Genomic DNA, 19,852 nt, shown 5'->3' with positions numbered 1-19,852 from the left:
TTCTTCTCCTTTCCTTCCTCCTGGAAACTCAGAGCTTGTTGGTTAGCCCAGCTACTAACAACGGAGCATATAGGCCATGGCCCCTTTTGAATGTAAACATGCACAGTTCATTTAGTTTCCCCAAGGATCCTTAAGTCATTTAGAAGGATCCTTCAGTAAACAAAGTCCCCCTGAGAGAAGCCCCTGAGTTCAGGGTTACTGAGTCCGTCTCCTGCTGAAAGTGTTAGAGTTACAGTGTGCAAAGCAGGCGTGCGGTCTCCTGTGTCGGAGACTTAGCCAGAATTCCAAACTCTAAAAATTAACTCTGTTCTAGCTTTGAACATAACACTGGAGGATGATTCAACATAAAATAAACCCACGGTATCTTGCTTCAGTCACAAGGAATGGACCTAGAATGGGTTGGAGAACAACCCAAGTCCATGGGACCCTTCTGACTACTTGTTTTGACACCTTACAAGTGTTTTAAATTTTTACTACAAAGTTCACTACTTTTTCCATTAAATACAGTTTTCCATTTTCTTGAAAATTTTAATGTTCCTCTGTTAATCATTTCAAAGCTTTGTAAGAATATATAAAATGAAAATCTCACAGGTTATTTTTTTTAAGTTTGTTTACTTATTTTGAAAGAGAGCAAGTGAGAGAGCGGGGAAGGGCGGAGAGAGAGGGAGAGAGAGAGAATCCCAAGCAGGCTCCACACTGTCAGCGCAGAGCCCTATGTGGGGCTAGAACGCATGAACTGTGGGAACGTGACGTGAGCCAAAACCAAGAACCAGACACTTAAACAACTGAGCCACCTAGGCGCCTCCATTTTTTTTTTAAGTTTATTTATTTAAAGAGAACGAGTGAGAGAGCGGGGGGGGGGGGAGGGGGGGCGGGCGGTGCAGACAGGTAAGGAGAGAGGAAAATCTCATAGATTATATGTACTGTGAAACTTAATAAATGTTAATACTTGTGACTTTATTACTTATTTTTCTAATCTCATGTGTCATTGAATGAGCCATTTTTCCAACTGTGGCATTTTATATTTTTCCTTTAAACTCAAATGATTTTCATATAGATGATTTTCAGAGTACTCTTGTCAAAAGGAAATAGATACTAACATAGCTCTAGTTTAAACTACACATACAAATTGCAATCACTCAGACATTAGTTGAATAATATTGAGAAGTAGATTTAAATTGTCTATTTCATTTTTATTATGCTTGTGTATTTAATAAGAAAGCAAATATATGATTTTCATCTTACTGTAATATTTAAAATTTTTTTATCACATATTTTAACTGAAAATATTTTTTCCATCTAATAATATAAAATACATATTTTAAAGTGGTGTAACTTGGTGTCATTTTTATCCAGTCTTTTTTTTTTTTTTTAATTTTTTTTTTTCAACGTTTTTAATTTATTTTTGGGACAGAGAGAGACAGAGCATGAACGGGGGAGGGGCAGAGAGAGAGGGAGACACAGAATTGGAAACAGGCTCCAGTCTCCGAGCCATCGGCCCAGAGCCTGACGCGGGGCTCGAACTCACGGACCGCGAGATCGTGACCTGGCTGAAGTCGGACGCTTAACCGACTGCGCCACCCAGGCGCCCCGTATCCAGTCTTATTAAATGGATTACATAACTTTTTAACTCCCTTAGGTCTTAGTTGGTTATATAAACTGACTTTTTTTTCCCCTCTGATAGAGCAGTTTTTGCTCAGAAAGGTATGATTATTTTCGAAACAATGCAAGCAAACAAGGAAAATGTGTTTACAATTAGAAAAAAAAAGTCAGTTGGCCTGAAAATTTATATCAAATATCATTAATGCATGTAGTGCACAAATGTATTAGTACGATGTTATGAATTTACTGGCAGTTATGTGCTAGTTTCCAAAATTGTACATCAGCTGGAATGCTAAAGTGCACAGTGTGAGTATAGTTCGTGGAGCTGAATACCGCCGGAGATCCTACCTTAGGAAGAAGTTGCTTCAGGAAAGGTGCAGGGACCCTCCTAACTTTGCCTATAGGGAGATTCTGTGGCCTCTGTAAGAGCCTCTTACAAAATTCAATCACCCTCACAGTAGATTCTGCCTGTGTTATGTCAGATTATTTCTTGCCATCCTGTAAGTTTGAGCATACTCCTTTGTATCCAAGAAGATAGTTACCTTGTTGCCTTTTCTGTTGCAAACGTCTGTGATTCTTTCCGCGTTTCTCATATATTCAGCTCTTGATTATCTGGCCACAGCAATGAACATAAATGTAAAAAACGAGAAAGAATAAATAGTGCAAAATCAAGTATATTTTACTTTGAAATACCCTATTTGATTTTTAAAAACTTTTTTAAAGATTGTTTTAATTACTCTAATTCCATTGTAGTCAGAAAATGCACCAGTTTTTATACAGTTTTTGACATGACTAAAACAATGTCTCTGTATTCTCCAATATGGGGTGCAGGGTTGTATTCTATGTAAGATCAAACATGTTAATATGTGTTTTAAACCTCTATCATTATTAATGTTTTTGTCTGCTTGCTCTGTCAATTATTATTTTAAATTATACATTACAACAATAGACTTAATTTCTGCTTGTAGTTCTATTATTTTTAAATTTTATATATTTTGAAGCATTGTTACTGCCTCTCACAAGAATATAGATTTCTTACATCTTTTTAGTTAATTGAATTGTCTCTTTATATACTATCCCCAGATCTCTAGAAATGGTGGCTTTTTTTGCCTAAAAATCAATATGGTTGTCAAAATAAATATATCACCTCTAGTCTTATTAATATTTTGCATTATTTTCTATTTTTTTGAGCTTATTTATTTGTATTTTTGAGAGAGAGAGCACAAGCTGGGGAGGGGCAGAGAGAGAGAGAGAGAGAGAGAGGGAGAAACAAAATCTGAATCTGAAGCAGGCTCCAGACTCAGCTGTCAGCACAGAGCCCAACGTAGGGTTCGAATTCACAAACTGTGAGATCATGACCTGAGTCAAAGTCAGACGCTTAACTGACTGAGCCACCCTGGCGCCCCATATTTTGTTTTGTTTTCTGTTTTTTCCTGTAGTAATGATGAAGCTTTCCCTTAGTTTTAAAATATATTTTTTAGTTCAGGGATGCCTCAGTCATTTAAGCATCTGGCTCCTGATTTCGGCTCAGGTCATGATGTCACGGTTTGTGGGTTCAAGCCCCGCAGCGGGCTCTGTGCTGACAGCAAGGAACCTGCGTGTGATTCTGTCTCCCTCTGTCTCTGCCCCTCCCCCACTTGCTCTAACTCTCCCTCAAAATAAATAAAAACAAACTTAAAAAAATAATTTAAAAAATACAATATATTTTTTAGTTCAGAAACTCACGGTAAATAAAATGTAAATATAAAATATATAATAATAATAAAAATATAACCCACAGATCAGTAAATAAAACATTGCCGTGCCCCCAAACACCCCTTCATAGGTCTTTCCTGTCACAATCCCTCCCCTTCCTCCATAAGATAACCACAATCATGACTTTTATGTAAATCACTGCTTTGCCGTGTGGGCTTACCACCTACTTAATGCACCCTCAACAACGTGGCTTAGTTTTACCCATTTTTGTGCCTCGTATGAATGGGATCATATTACAGGAGTTTTTCTGTTTCTGCTTCTTTGACACGACAGATTGTTGGTGTCATCTACACTGTTGCATCCAGTCCTAGTTCACTCCCTTTTGTTGCTGTAAGCAGCACTCCTCGAACATTTTTGTTCTCGGGATCCCTTTACGTTGTTGAAAATTATAGAGGACCCGAAAGAGCTTTGGTTTATGTTGGTTGTATCCATACTTGCCCTATTAGAAATTAACACCGAGAAGTTTAAAAGTATTTATTAATCCATTTAAAAATAATAAACATAAACATTTTTTTAAAGTAACTTTAAAAACGTAGTGAGGAGAGTGGTATTTCACATTCTTCGCAAACCTGTGTAGTGTCTGGTCTAATAGAAGACAGCTGGTTTCTCGTGGCTGCTTCTGCGTTCAGTCTGCTGCAGTCACATTGTTTTGGCAACAAATGCTATCATTCGTTTCCCTTGAAGTGACAGGCGTGCTTGGTTCAAAAAAATGTCTGCCAGATATCAAGGTCTGATTAACTGTAGTTTTTCTACCCACTGTTCTTTCAAGCAAAAATGACAGTTCCTAAAAAAAGTGACCAGTTCACCTTGCAACACAAACCCTTGCACACATGCTTTTTCTCAAGACAACCGCTGTGCTGGAGAACACAGAAGTGTTTTATGCTCCTAGTTTCATCTCAGTGAATATTAAAGAGACGTGTGCTCATAGGTGAATTTAAAAAATTGTATTTTATAACTATTAATATGCAAGTGCAACAGATACATTCACAGCAAATACATTCTTAAGTGAAGTTTTTTTCATGTGAGTGTATGGAACCGAAGAATGTCATGACTTTGGTCTTTGGTGCCAGTGCTGCTCTTGTACTAAGGCAGCGAGCAAGCAGGTCTCCCCACCATTGCTTTGGCACCATCAGTCTACACAGCAGCGGAGACAAATAATGTCTCTACGATGCTTGTAAGAAGACGTATCTACTTTGTGTTTTGTCCAGCTTTTTCAGTTATTAATGAGAAGGTTGGCTGTCATTAATGGAAGCCTAGTACATCTTTTTCAGTCTCTCTCCTTACATTTTGATGTGTCTTTTTTATTTTAAGTTTATTTATTTTTGAGAGAGAGAGAGAGAGAGAGAGGGAGGGAGGGGCAGAGAGAGAGAGACAGAGAGAGAGAGCATCCCATGCAGGCTGTGCCCTGTAAGCATGGAGCCCAATGTGGGCCTCAGACTCAGAAACCGTAAGGTCATTGTCTGAGCCCAAGTCAAGAGTCAGATGCTTAACTGACTGACCCACCCAGGCGCCCCTGATATGTCTTTTTTAAAAGCATATATTTTATGTATTTTATTGGTTCTTTTTTATGTGGGGTGATAATTTGTGCTTTTGAAAATTTTAGTCAGTTTACATTACTGGGATTATTAACTTATTTAGATTTATTTTAGCCATTCCATATACTCTTCTCCTTTCTTACCTTTCTTTTGAATTAACTAAGGTTAATTTTTCCTCTTTATTTTCCTCTATATTAGTTTAAAAGACGTTCACTATATTTCCTGTATTTTCACTATTTTTCCTCTTTATTTTCCTATATTAGTTGAGAAGACATTCACTATATTTCCATAAATATCCATAAGTATACTTATGGTAATGAAGTCTTAGATATGCCATATCTTCACCTCTTCCCTAAAAAATAGTCTTAAAGTGCTTTGATATCTCCCATTCCCCTCCTGGCCTGGACACTTGAACTTGTACAAAGTTTGGTTTTTTGTCATTTTTTTAAATCCTTTAAATTAGGCTTCTGAAATATATACTGTCAGTGTTAGCTTAGAATTACTTATATATCTGCCATTTATTAATCCCCTTTTTAATCTCATCCCCTCCTAAATCTCACAGTCTTAATCTCAGAAAGTTTATCTTCAAGTGAGGGTCTCCCTGGAAATGTTTTTATTTTGCCCTTCTTTTTTCCTAATTTTGTTGAGATATAATTGACATATAACACTGTATCAGTTTAATGTGTATGACATTATTTGATATATGTATACATTGCAAAGTGATTACCACAATAAGTTTAGTTGACCTCTGTCACTTCAGATTGTTACAAATTGTTTTCCTTGTACTGAGAACTACTCTCTTAGCAACTTCCATTATACAGTACAGTGTTATTAACTATAGTCACCATGTTGTACCTTAAATCCCCAGGACTTATTTATCTTTATAACTAGAAGTTTATACCTTTTAACCATCTACACACACACACACACACACACACACACACACACACACACACATACGTATATCTGTGCCCTTATTTGGAAAATAACCTTACTAGATCTATTGTATAGGTTGACATTTATTCTCAGCAAATTATCATTCCAGTTTTCTGGCTTCTTTTATTGAAATTGAAAGGTCAGTTCCGAGTCTAATTATTATTTTGTAGTTAATCTTGTTTTCCTTTCTAGCTACTTTTAAAATTCTGTTTGCCTTTTGTATTCTACAATTTGACTACAGTATACCTTTTTGCCTTTATTTAGCATGAAATGTATTGGGCTTCTCAAATACAGGGATTGTATTTTTTCATCAGTTCTTGAATATTCACCACCAGTATCTCTCTGGATATGGTCTCTTTCCCATTTTCTCTATTACTGGTTTCTGGAACTTTTATAGATACTAATGTTCTCTTCTATGTCTCTTAACTTCTCCTAAATAAGTTGCCATATTTTTTTTCTTTTCATGTTGCGTTCTGTATAACTTATTCACATTATATTCCAGTTCACTAATTTTCTCCTTAGGTATGTATAATATGATACTAAGTTTCAGTGGTTCCATCTTTAATGTCCAGAGGTTTTATTTGGTTCTTTTTTCTGATCAGCCAATTCATTTTCAGTAGTCTGTTCTTAACTGGAAAGTCCTTTCAAATACAGCTTTATATTCTTTAAACTTACTAAACTTATTTTGTATTCCATACCTAATGATTTCAATATCTGAAGTCTGCAGGTTTTGTTCTATGGTTTGTTGTTTCTGCTGGGTCTCACTCACAGTGGTTTATGTTCTTTTGTGTTTAGTAATTTTGTATTTTGAGTACAGATTTGTTGGAATGTGTGTGTGGAGATTCTTTAAGGACTGGGTTAGGTGGGTGTTTTTTCCAGGAGGGCGTGTGTGTGTATTTGTATGTGTGTGGGTGCGGCTGTGGGTTATTCTGTGATACACTGGAGAGAACTGCAGTCCTATGTAACTTTATTTTTTTAAGTTTATTTATTTTTGAGAGAGAGAGAGAGAGTGAGAGAGCACAGGAGGGCAGAGAGAGAGGGAGAGAGAATCCCAAGCAGGTTGCACACTGTCAGTGTAGAGCCCTATGCGGGGCTCGAATTCCTAAACCGTGAGATCATGACCTGACCTGACATCAAGAGTCGGCCGCTTAACTGACTGAGCCACCCAGGTGCCCCAGTCCTATGTAACTTTAAATTATAATTCTTGGATTATAGTTTTTCAGGCCATAGTTGTCATAGTGGCCCAGATTATTTTTTATTTGTTTGCTTTTATTTTTCTATGTATGTTTTTGAGTATCACTAACAGTAAAGACAATTTACTGTCTGATTCCATGGGCTGCTGCTTTGTTTTTGTTTTTCCAGTTTGCCTAATCTCTAAGTATAACCTTTCTCAGATCCTAACTGTATATAGGTATTTGCCCATCTGCATGTGGACAACTTTAGGGAGCCATTATTCTGCTTACCACAATGGTATGTTCCCTTCTTGAAATCAGTCGTCTTTTTTACTAAATTGTTTTCTCTTCCTTCTGTCTTTCCTTTCTCCCTTCTTTTATTTATTTATTTCCTTCCGCCCTTCCTTCCATCCTTCCTTTTTTTCCTTCTGTCTTAGCCAATTCGTGTTGCTATAACAAAATACCTTAAACCGAGTGGCTTATAAAGAACAAACATTTCTCACAATTCTGGAAGCTGGGAAGTTTAAGATGATGTTGCTGACAGATTCAGTGTGGTAGCTGATGAGGGCCTACTTCATGGTTCATACATAGCACTTTCTCACTGGATCCTCAAGTGGTGGAAGGAGGCTAATGAACTCTCTCAGACCTCTTTTATAAGAGCACTAATCCCATTCATGAAGACTCTGTCCTAGTGACCTAATCACCTCCCAGAGGCCCCACTTCCTCCTGATACTGTCACCTTGGGAGTTAGTATTTCAACATAGGAATTTTCTGACCTATGCTCCTTCCTTCCTTCTGTCCTTTGTATCATTAATGTCATGGAATGCCTTCAGTAGGATGCTACTTTGGCTCATCCAAAAAGACAGAGGAAATTCTTGACCAAACTTCAAAGTTTAAGAAAGTTCTAATAACAGTCTCTAAATTAAGCAAAAAAAATATATCAGTCTTAAAAAGTATAGTACATGTGGGATATCATTTTGCCTTTGCCATTCATTTTTGAAGTTCTTCTGAACTATGTCTTCTGTTACCTCTTTTAATAATTTCTACACCTAACAACATTCTAGTAAGGAGGCCTAAAGCTCATATAGTAATGAGACACTGAGAAGACTTCAAGAAGTCTTTGCAAATTTTCCCACATTACATACCAAAGCATCATGATACCTATTTAAGAACCATCACAATGCTTAGTGAGTTATATTTGGGCATTTCCCCTCTCAGTATTTTCTTAGTCTGCATTGCATATATTCTGGTTTTGTATTTGCTTTGCCTTTCTTGCTATTAAAATCTAGGCTGATTTTCATTGCTACTTTAAACTTGTTTTAAATATTGTGTTATATTTTCCTGATATTAAAGTTTTCTACTAGTTTTGGATGTTCTGAAAATCTACCCTCGATTTCATCCCCCAAATTAATCCCTGAGTCATTATCAAAAATTAAATCCTGTCTCCTGAACATACACACCTATGACTGTGCCAAGAAAATCACTGATGTATTATCTTTTACCTCCTCAGTACAAGGAATGACATATTAATATGAGGAATGACAATAATTGCTGTAAGAATATTGTCCCTTTCCCCAGAAACTCTATAATCTAAAAGCCTGTGGATAAAACAACATATATTGGCAGTTATAGCAATTCATTTATATATTCTATCATAATTTAATCTTTGGAGCTAAATGTTGAGTGTGAAAGCTTTCTACAGGAGGGACCATTAAGCTGTTACGTTCTAAGTAAGATATTTTTATTGAAAAATATATTATCCTGATAGATAAATATACATTCTTAAAATATTTTAAAATATGGGTAGCAAAAAGAGGAAAATAAAACATATCCCAATCTCATCATTCAGAGATAATCAGTATGTTTGAATACATTTACGTCTTTTCTATGCTCAGAAAATGTAGAGATCCACATCAGTATAGTCTATCAAACTAATTGTATCCCTTAATATGTTATGAACGTCCTTCTGATGTCATCAGTGTTGGTGTGTGTGCCTGTGTGTGTGCATGTGCGTGAGTGGCGATGGTGACCAGTGTTGGAAGGAGAGAGGCATGGCTTCACAAAGTGAATCATTCCTGTTACACTCCAAATAACAGGGTAGTAAGCCTTATTTTCTAGTTTGATAGGTTTAACAATCCCTTTCTTTACCATAACCTTCTCAGTTACAATAAAAAAATGTATCCATGTTGAAAATATTAAGATACTCTTTGCAGAGTACCTAATCTAGCTAACATTTACTGAGGTTCTACCATACTTATATAAAGACATGGACTTTGTTCTAAATTCAGCTGATTTTACTCACTTGGCTTATAATTGCTTAGTTACATTTTATTTTGTTACTAGAGGGGGTGATGAGCAGATCCTCTGGTATATTGCTGCATTTACACTGATGGTAATAAGTACCTCTATGTTTATATAAGTGATTTCTGCTAAATTATACATTATTATTAACATCTAAGATTCTATTAAAATATGAGCAGTAAGCAGTGTTTTTTTCCAATTAATAATAATGAAGTAGAGTTTAGTGTGTTGAAATAATTCCCAAATGCATTATGATTTTATTAATGGCACCAGACTTAAAAATTAACACACACAAAAATAAAAATCATCAGCTGCTCCTAAGTACACCGAGCAGCATTTTCTTCTCACAATAACCAGAATACCAAGCCTGAGCACCTGTAAATCTTCCCTGATAAACCGTGCCAGAAACTGCATGTAATTATGTTTGTTTACAGAGACCCAAGTTAAGCTTGTAGTTCTGCATTTTCATATGAAGATTAGACTGCATTTCTTACTGTTGGTATCCATCGCCTTCTTCAGTCTAGCCAGTACTGAGATAGAAGATTAGGAAGTCCCTCATCTATTCACAATAGACACAGCTACCAAATCCCTGAGTAACTTCAGGTGGTTTAACGTAAACTGGCATATTTATTCTGTATATGTTTTAGATTAGTTTCAGCTTTGCTCCTCTAAATATGAATGCGGTCATTTTGACTCTTTGATGCACTGACACAATGTACAGTAGCCAACAATAACTGATTTTTAAATTAAGTATCATTTTTATAGATCGCTACAAAATTACCAAAATATTCTCCAAATGAATTCACATAAGGTGTGAATAAAATGCTTATTTCACACTTTCTTAGAAGTTACGCATGTTTCGGTAGGCAGCATGGGGGAGGGCCGAGGAATGCGATTCTTTTTGACAAAGCCACATTGTACGTGGAAATAGTGGTTATATACCATTACACCTTTGAAAAAATACCCCGGGTTTACCAGCAATGTAATATAATACTGTTGTGCGCAGCAGAAAACAAAACAGGTAAGTTAATGTGTTTTCTTTTCAAGGTTGGCTAGAAGAGACTTAAAGTGTATAAATTATCATTCTTTGTGACTGTTCTTTAGATTTCAGATGTACTTCTTAAAACTTCTACAGGTACTTAAGACAGATGCTGAGGAACTGGTCTCCAGAAGCTATTGGGATACACTGAGACGTAATACAAGCCAAGCACTCTTTTCAGACCTCGCAGAGGTACAATTAAACCTCAAGCAGGACGTTGTACTATTTGCCGTTTTGTAAATCTGGTCTTCATTTCATTTCAGAGTTACAATGATGAAACCAGCAATAATTTTATATTTTCCCTTTTCTCCAGTAAAGCAATAATTCCCGTGTCCGAACGGTATGTTCGAATATGTCTTCTGTGCTGGCAGTGGCTGCAAAGCCACCTGTAGTGGTCTATATTAAATCAACTTGTGACTTTCCAACTTAATTAAAAAGAAATATTGCTATTTTTAACTTAAGGCTCACTTTCAGGAAATTTGAAAGTACTATTTTATTGTTTCACTGAATCTTTTAACCTTATAATTTGCAATGTTACATGAAGGCTGAAACTTTTAACTTGGTAAAAAGATAGCTAATGCTTTAGCGTATGGTAGATTTCAATATTAAATTTCCTAATATTAGCGTGTAGCTTACCAAGGGGGATAGAAGAGGTATGCTAGGAGAAGTCAGTCAAGGAAGGGAGGGATATTTTAACTTGACAGTGTTCAGGATTGCCAGTGCATGGAAAATTAAAAAGCGGACTGACGATTATTCATTATTGTTCTTGAATTCTCTAGAGACATGTACCTTATTGCTGCACTCAGGTGGGGTGCTCCCACCACCGACTCATTATGCTGCTGTTATTAGGGATTTTTCATTTGTTTTGTTTTGTTAGCAATTTGTGATTTTTAAAGATGGGCTATGTCTTTTACATTAAACACTATTTTATATTTTCTATTAATTTTTAAGAACTTTATTAGAAATGGCTGTCAGTCTTACCACAAAGAACTTTTCAGTAAATACTGAGATACATTTTTCATTATTTTTCTCTTTAAAGTTAGCTTCTCATTTCTTTTTCTAACTTTGACTTTTTTTTTTATACATTTTTTTAATGTTTATTTATTAAACAGAGAGAGTGAGACAGAGTGTGAGTTGGGGAGGGACAGAGAGGGAGGGAGACACAGAATCTGAAGCAGGTTCCACACTCTGAGTTGTCAGCACAGAGCCCAACTTGGGGCTTGAACTCAAGGACTGCGAGATCATAACCTGAGCCAAAGTCGGACACCCAACCGACTGAGCCACCCAGGCAGCCCTAAACTTTGACTTAAAAATTACACCTAAGAATCTGAAGACGTGAACAGGAATCCAGGTGTGACTTCTGTTACCCATATACAGTGTTACTCTGTTGGCACCCCTAGGCTAGGCAAACACTTGGCAATGTTAGTTTTGTCAATTGTGCTCAATTTTAAAATACAAAAACATAAATAAAGCATTTTTCCCTTTCTCCAATTTACCTCTGATATGTAAATATGATGTAATTATGACCAGTAATTAACCCTTTAAAATTACCTTTTAATTTGAACCATTTTTAAGGCATAAAGTGGTAATTGATGTTCCATTTACAGGTATGTTAGAAGTACTTACTTCTGTGATCATTTGTGCAGGCACGTGGTAGTAAATGCCTGAAATAAGAGCAACTGGGGACATGAGCCCTGGAGTCCTACAGCCCAACTGGGACCTAGCTTCAAACTAACAGTCGTGTCCCTGCTCTCTTTCCATCGGAGACTGTCCACCTCTCAGCCTCCAGCCTGTCTTTAATCTAAGAAATTCCCACAGTTGGAATTTCTTCCAACAGTCTGCTAATTCGATGTTGAATTTAATCCAGATCTGGGGAGGTTTAATATCAGAAGACCAGTCAGCTCTTACATATACTCAAAGATTATATGTATGCATAAGACCTTTTGAAGATGTTTTTCACTCATCAGAGGTGTGCTGGAACTAGATTTTATGGCTTCCTAGAGCTAATTCTGCACATCTCTTCCCAATTCAACATTCCATGACATCCTGTTGGTCCTTCAAAGTGGCCATGATAGAGGAATTAATACCATAGAAGTTGGCCAACGCTACAAATCGGAGTTGTTGGGTTTTTTTTTTCCTAAAGAGCTTGTATACTGGCACACTATTGGCTATGATCAACCTACACTTCACTCATAAGATGCTAGATTATTTAATGAATTGATTCAAACATCATGAAAGTAAATCGGATAGAAGAAAGAAGAAAACAAAACTTATATTGTCTTCTAAAGTAAAATAATTATTTGGGGATTATCTCTGTTACTACCATCCCACATGAGAGAGGATAATTGAGAATTAACTGTAGTTAAGTTACAGCTCATCGTAATTCCTTATCGGTTCCTACTGATGCCAGTGTACATCGAATTGTTTATAGTATCAGTATTTCAGAATTCACGTTAGTTTGAAAGAAAGCTTAGAAATCTGTTTGATACGCCACCCTTGGATAGAGTTTGATAAGATTATTATACCACTGTAATCAATAAAAATATGTTGAAAGATATTTTAAAAATTTGGAATATTTGACATTTTTAATTCCATGCAAATTTATTAATTTATTTTATTTTTGATGAAATCTTTTAAAGTAATTTTTAAGCCCCAAAAGATAAGGGTCTCTCATAAATGGCCATAGGGTTCTTTTGTGGCTTTTTCTTGCTTTGTTATGAAAACACCTGAATTCATTTTATTTTAACAATGAGCACAAGAATCAAAGGGATAAAGTCTCTATTTTGTCCCAACTCCCCTGTGATTTAAGTTACATAACACTGCCAGGATACTAAGGGCACTGGTATAGTTTTCAATGACTCCCAACAGTGCTCTGTTTCATTGAATGGGGGGGAGAAAAGTTTTCACCATTTCCATTTTCTAATTTTTTTTCTCTAATGTCAAACTGTTACTTATGCCTCTGTGGGTCTGGATTATCTGGATAAGTGCAACCTAAGTCTAATAAGATTTTGATGATGAAAGACTGTAAACGAAGATCTGCTCTGTTCAGTGGGCATGAGAAAAGCTGGAAGAATGAGGTCATTATTTAAAACCTGTGTAAAACAAAGCCATCTCATTTCACTGTGTCAGGTCTTGAGGTAGAGGACATCACAGCACTAAAGGAAAACATTTCATGAGGGTGTTATCGGAGTTCACTAACTTTTGGTGTTCTCATTTGAAGGCTTTTTTTTTCAGGTCTATATAACATATATGGGCAGTTTCAGTTAACAAAAGAAGTAAGAATGCACCATGTAAAACTTTTTTTGCATTAAGCGTCAACATTATCATCTTTTCTGTCTCGTGTAGTCCTTTTTCAACTTCTTGAAATGTATTGATTTGGCAAAAATAAACAATAGCCAACATTTGTTAAGCATTTACAGTATGCCAGTTATAGTGCTAAATGATTTACATGTGTTACCTGAGCCTCACAACACTTCAAGGTAGGTACTGTTATTATTCCTGAGGGTAATAATGTCATCAGAGAGGTTAACTTCCCAAGGTCACCTAACTAAGCGGTTAAAATTCAGGATCCGAAGCCAGAAATCTGACACTTGAGCTCACCATCTTATGTGCTCACCACACCACTGCTTATTTGTGAAGTAAGCAGCTTTTTCTAGAACACCATGGCCCCTCTTTTTACCCACTTTATACCTCCCCCACATTCCCTTCCTCTAGCTTCTAGATGGATACCACACCCCCCCCCCGTTCTTCATGCTGACTTCTGATTGGATAGAGCGTCCACTTGATGCTCCATTTAGTCATGCCTTCTCAAATATTTCCTCCCCCTGCTTCCTTAAGCTCTTCCATGGATAATGATGGATTAGACTTGATGATACACAATCACAAAAGAATGTTTATAATTAACATGAGAAATCTCTTTTTTCCCAACAGTCTTAATGCTTTACACCAAAGCAGCTTATGACTGCCAATAATAACACTTGTATACTTGACTTACATTCATACCCGAATTTTATCCTCACATTCATTGTCATAGGTAGGTTTGTGCCTCTTGTATAGATAAGGAAGCTAAAGGTCAAAAGATTCATAAACTCAGATCTTCTGATTTTAAATCCTGTCCTTATGGCAGTCTGCCTCCTCCACCTAAAGCCACTGGTGGAGGTAATAGTGCCTTTTGAGCACTACTGAAAATTATACTTGTCTACTATCAGTAGGGAGTTCTGAAAGGCTGGCACCACTCATATTCCTCAACATCCATCATCTGCTTGTTCAATAAGGTATATTTAAAAGATAGTATGGGACACCTGGCTTCCAGGCTGTGGTGTTTTCTCCCTGGCGATCAGATCTTCAAAGAAGTTGGATATATTACAGGAAACTTCTAAGTTATTCCAACTCCTGAAAATCCTGGGAGTTGTCAGCAAACTAAGAAGCAGTAGAGATCTTTCAAACCAGTTAAAGGAGGTTATATGCTAGGGATTACCTAGGAAAATCCAAGCTAAATAAATATAAATAAGACCTATAGTCTTACTAAAGAATTTCACCAATCTGAGATCATTTAAAGTGGAAGATACCTACATGTTGGAGTTTTTAAGAAAGACCTGAGTAATCACCGTAGCAAAGAGACCACTTTAGAAAAACAGGGATTAAAAGAAGCCGTGTGAGAGGGAAAAGACAAATCACGAGATGTAGTCTCTATAACATTGAACTACTCATTAGTAGTTAATAATAGTTGGTCTAGGGAGAAGGGAAATAAAGATCCAACAAATATTATGAAGGATAAAATTGCTGTCTTCGTGAAAGATTGGGAAGAGAACTATAAAGAATCAGAGGATTACCAAAAGTTAATGTGTGGAAGGTGGGTAAGATGAGACATTTTGTCAGGGAACACAGATCACAACTTACTCCTTTGTAGAGAAGTATATGCTATTTCTTCTGTTTTCTATAAAATGCTGACAGAATTCTCACCAAGAAGTAATATTTCAGATATGTACTTTTAGATGGATATTTATGACTGTGTTTTTTTTTAATACAGAAAATAGTAGTTCTTATTTGACCTCTTATTTTTCTTACATTTTCCAGGATAATATATGGGAGAGTTACGGTCATTTGAATTTTAATTTTTATACCTGAGTTTATAAGATAGGTATGAGTTATTGGCCAAGTGAGGAAGGAAGGAGAGAAGAGAAGGAAGAGAAAAGAATCAAAGGGGAGAGAGGGGGGGAAAAAAGGAAAATTGATATCGCTACATTAAAGGAAAGGACTGTTTTCAGAGGCCAGTAAACTTTATAAGGACTAGAATCACGTGATTTTAAGAACACGCTTGTTGGAAACTGCAGGAAAAAATCCTCTGGAATTAATTTCTTATCCACTCAAAAAATAATGTAAGACTTTTAAACAAAATTATAGATGGTGTAATGTCCAAAGTAATCGTTTCAAAATATAGTATCTTCAATTTAAAGTATCATAAATGTGGAATACAAAAGGAAAATGTGATGCTTAAAGGAATCTATTTTGTGAAGCTTCTGACAGTTCTTTTGTCAGCCCCATGTTTCGTACATCTGAAGAATTTACCGCCTTTGACATCCTTAAAAAACATTGATTTTTTGGGTTGATTAGGAAAACCCAAACTAAATGACTTATATAGTGAGAAAACATTTAGGTGATTAGTAAAGGATTTCAGCTATCTTAGATAATTTAAAATACAGATAACCTATATGTATACTTTGAGTTTGAAAACTCCTTAAAGTATAATCCTAATCTTTAAAATTTTTTGAGGATAAAGATCAATTTCAGTCATATTTCTGTTTTCAAATATTGAACTTCATTTTGCCTATAATGGCATTTATTAATGCACCCTTATGCTTTTCATTCTAATCTTAATGTTTGTATGTTCTTGGTATTTATATGGTGATAAAATTCTTTGAGGGATGTTGGGTATCCCTACTCTGTTTATTGCAGCTCACCTTTAAATTGTGATTTTTTTAAGCGTGCTGATGACATTACAAGTTTGGTAACAGATACTACACTTCTTGTGCACTTTTTTGGAAAGAAAGGAAAAGCTGAGCTCAACTTTGAAGATTTTTATAGGTGAGCTTACCTTTATATTTGTATTAAAAAAGGTTAACATGCTGAAGTCAGAAAGGTCTCTAGGAACGATCTGGTGCAGAAATACTCACCTCTTGGCTGCTTTCATCTTAACTGAATATATCTCTATAACAAATACGCACTTCCATCAGTACCAGCATGCTAGTGGTTATCTTGATAAGTGTAATAGGAAGTTGCTGAATGATAAGAAATGCCTGGATATCTGGATTGATTATGTCCTGTATATTCCTGAGAAGGTATCTCCCCAACTCCTTAGTCTCAGTGAACCACATTAGTAAACATGGATATAGTGTCAATGTAGTAATCGCCTGGCACTGCACAGTAACTCTCGAAAGTCTCATTGCTCCCCTGCAAGGTCTTTGTGTTATCCCCATTTCACAGATGGGGAAGCCAAAGCCCCCACCATCATTCTTCATTTATCGTATTCATTCTTTATATATTTTGTCATAGATTCATGGATAACCTACAAACAGAAGTTCTAGAAATAGAATTCCTTTCCTACTCTAATGGGATGAACACTATCAGTGAAGAAGATTTTGCTCATATTCTTTTACGATATACAAATGTGGAAAATACATCAGTATTTTTGGAAAATGTGCGTTACAGTATACCTGAAGAAAAGGTATCTAATCACCCATATCTATTTTGTTACATATGATACTATCTTGTAATTATATAGGTCTATAAAATATAGTGTCCTTTCCTTAATTCTTTTTCTCTGCTATGGATTAATAGATACTTCGGATATATTTCATTCTTTTTTCCTCAGTGTCCTAAGTGCTCTGGCTAATTTTCAAAATTTGATTAATGTAAAATTCTGGGTCAATATCCGTGTCTTTCTTAGAAATGCTGAAAACCTTTAAGATTATTAGCAGTTGTGTAATTCAAATTATGAATATCATTTTTGAAGAGAATTCTACTGAGCTATATGCTTTGACTACCACATCAACATCACCTCATATAAAACAGTTTATATCGACATCATCTCAGTAACACTTTATTCCATAATATCCTTAAAAAAAAAGGTCATTTGAAGACAGCCTTTGATGAGTGAGGGATCTTATCAGGAAGTGAAGTGAAGTTTTCAAAGAGTTTGGATGGCACGAATGGTTAAGAACCTGGGACAACTGATTGTCTATTTGTTTAGCAGCAAATGTGTTGTCAGCAATTCTGAGCAGTCGCATTATCTAGTGGTATTTGAATGCATCATTGCAACCAAATGGAACTGGTGTTACAAGTACCCCTTCAAGCATGAGATGTTTTGGATATATTGCCTTCTATTTGTGTTTATAGAAGGATCAAGTTAATCTATCCAAGAAAAACTTGCAAATAGTTTGACTTTGTTTAAAGTGGCTACACTGTGACAGTGCTAACAATTCTCCAGGTCTCCTATGGAATGAGAAAAAAAGGCTTGATGCATTTGGCCATTAGTTTACATAATCTCTTAGAGGACTTTTATCTGTTTTGTATGATAAACTGAATTTTTTCCAATTGATACCCACATCCCTAAAAATAAATATCGGAAATTGTACTACTTTGTCAAGCTGCTAGAATATTTAGAGCTTTAATGAATCTGCTTTTCTTTGTCTTTTACCAAATGGAAACAGCAATCTGTAACTCAAAAAGTTCAGTTCCAGGGTAAAGAGTGTATGGGAACGCTTCTACTGTTTTTGCAACTTATACATCAAAAAATTATCTGAAAATAAAAAGTTTTCCTTTAGGCTAAATTCAGTTTCTGAAAACTTATAATTGATAGAAGTATCTTAGTTTTACAAATCATTACAGTTAAAAAAAAAAAAAAGAAAGAAAGAAAATTTGGCAAATGAACCAGCATCAATTCTCCTGATATTTGTTTGGTTTGATATTACGTCATCAATCCTTAGAACAGACTTCCAGATATTGACATTTTTTCTTTTAGAAAAAGTGAAGCCGAGTCTTCTCAGATACTTAGACACTTGTTCAGGGAATCAAACCCAAGACTGTAAGCCAATGATACTCCTACCACACCCTACTTATATCTTTCCCTTCCTCTCATTTCTCATCCATTTCCTTCCAAAAGAATAACAGGTACTGCTACTTGGATAGCCCTTGACATTTCTAAAATACTTTAATTTTCATCCATGTATCTAGCAGATATTGGGCATCAACCATTTATGAGACCTTATTCTAGCTACTGTAGATAAAGTGACAAGATCAGCAAAATCCTTCTCATGGAAATACCTCTTAGTGGAGAGACACAATAAACAAGTAAACAAAAAATAAATAAATGATTTATTTCCAGATAATGCTAGATGTTAAACAAAAGTCATGAGGACTGGAAAAGGAGATGGACTGTTGGGGAAAGGTTTTTTTGAAGAGGTAGCTTTTGAGGAAAGACTGTGAGGAATGACCTATGCAAAGAGGCAGAGGAAACAGCAAATACCAAAGGCGTGGGCACGGAAAAAGCTGAGTTTATTTGAGAAATTGCAAAATAGGGTAAAGTAAGTGCATAGGAAAGTAGTAGGAGATGGAGAGACTGAGATGGTTTAGGTCTTCGAGGAATTTAGATTTTCTTTTAATGGTGATTGTAAGAGTGATGGGACGCTACTACATCATTAAAATTTGAAACAGGAGTCAGCAAACTACCTACCTCCTCTGTTTTCAGAAATAATATTTTATTGGAACATAGCCACACTCATTCTTTGAATGTATCGTCTGTGAGTGCTTTTGCGCCCTAATAGTAGAGTTGAGTCGTTGCAGCAAAGACTATATTTCCTAAACAAATAAAAATACTTCCCCTCTGGTCTGCTCTAGGAAGTTTGGTAGCCTTGCTTTAGCACATAGGCCTGTGTGCATTCATCCGTCAAGTATTTATCCAGCATGCATTCACTGTCTGCTGTGACACCTCAATATGATGTGACTCATGGGCCACACAGGATCTGATTCCTCCTTCAAAAGATCATCATGGCTGGTATATTCAGAGTACACTTCAGTTGGCCCAGCTCTGAAAGAAAGAGGCAAGTTAGGATATTGTTATAGGAGTGCAGGTAAGAGATGAGCATATGGCATGGAGCAGGGTGAATGTAGGGAAAGGTGCTGAGAAATTGGATCATTTAAAGAGGAAAGCTGATAGAACTTGCTGCTGGATTAGATTTCAATGTGAAGGAAAAAGAAGAATCAAGAATTCCTAGGGTTTGGGCCCGAAACACATTGTGAAACAGCAGTACCGTTTACTGAGCTAAGCAAGACTTCAAGTTTGGGGTTTTAGGAAAGAATTAGTGGTTTCATTTTGGACAATTTAAGTTTGAGATTCCCATGAGATGTCTCAATGAAGGAGTTATGTAGGCAATTGGATATGTGACCCTAGCATTTAGGGGTGTAGTCATTAGTGTATAGACCTCCAAATTATGTCATTCCTCTCCAGCCTTTAG

The 19,852-nt window shown here is 36.0% G+C and overlaps 1 protein-coding gene and 1 long non-coding RNA gene across 10 annotated transcripts in view; both read left to right on the top strand.

Annotated features, from left to right (window-relative positions):
- The window catches only part of MICU3 (mitochondrial calcium uptake family member 3), a 113,417-nt gene that overhangs the window by 77,692 nt on the left and 15,873 nt on the right, over positions 1-19,852 (top strand). For all 9 annotated transcript variants that reach the window (XR_009258950.1, XR_009258949.1, XM_058720104.1 and 6 more), the window contains 3 exons: positions 10,437-10,532; positions 16,324-16,424; positions 16,893-17,064. Coding sequence is in view for 7 of the 9 variants with exons in the window: in XM_058720104.1 (XP_058576087.1) it covers positions 10,437-10,532; positions 16,324-16,424; positions 16,893-17,064 (369 nt within the window). In the remaining 2 variants the exon portion in view is untranslated. The remainder of the gene's footprint in view (positions 1-10,436; positions 10,533-16,323; positions 16,425-16,892; positions 17,065-19,852) is intronic.
- Positions 863-8,625, top strand: LOC131506459 (uncharacterized). The gene is made up of 2 exons (XR_009258951.1): positions 863-1,341; positions 1,586-8,625. It is a non-coding gene; the product is annotated as an uncharacterized LOC131506459 (long non-coding RNA).

Source organism: Neofelis nebulosa, chromosome 3, assembly GCF_028018385.1.
Source record: "Neofelis nebulosa isolate mNeoNeb1 chromosome 3, mNeoNeb1.pri, whole genome shotgun sequence".
In the NCBI taxonomy this organism is placed as follows: domain Eukaryota; kingdom Metazoa; phylum Chordata; class Mammalia; order Carnivora; family Felidae; genus Neofelis; species Neofelis nebulosa.
Note: the sequence above shows the minus strand (reverse complement) of the source record. Positions and strands in the feature narration are given on the sequence as shown.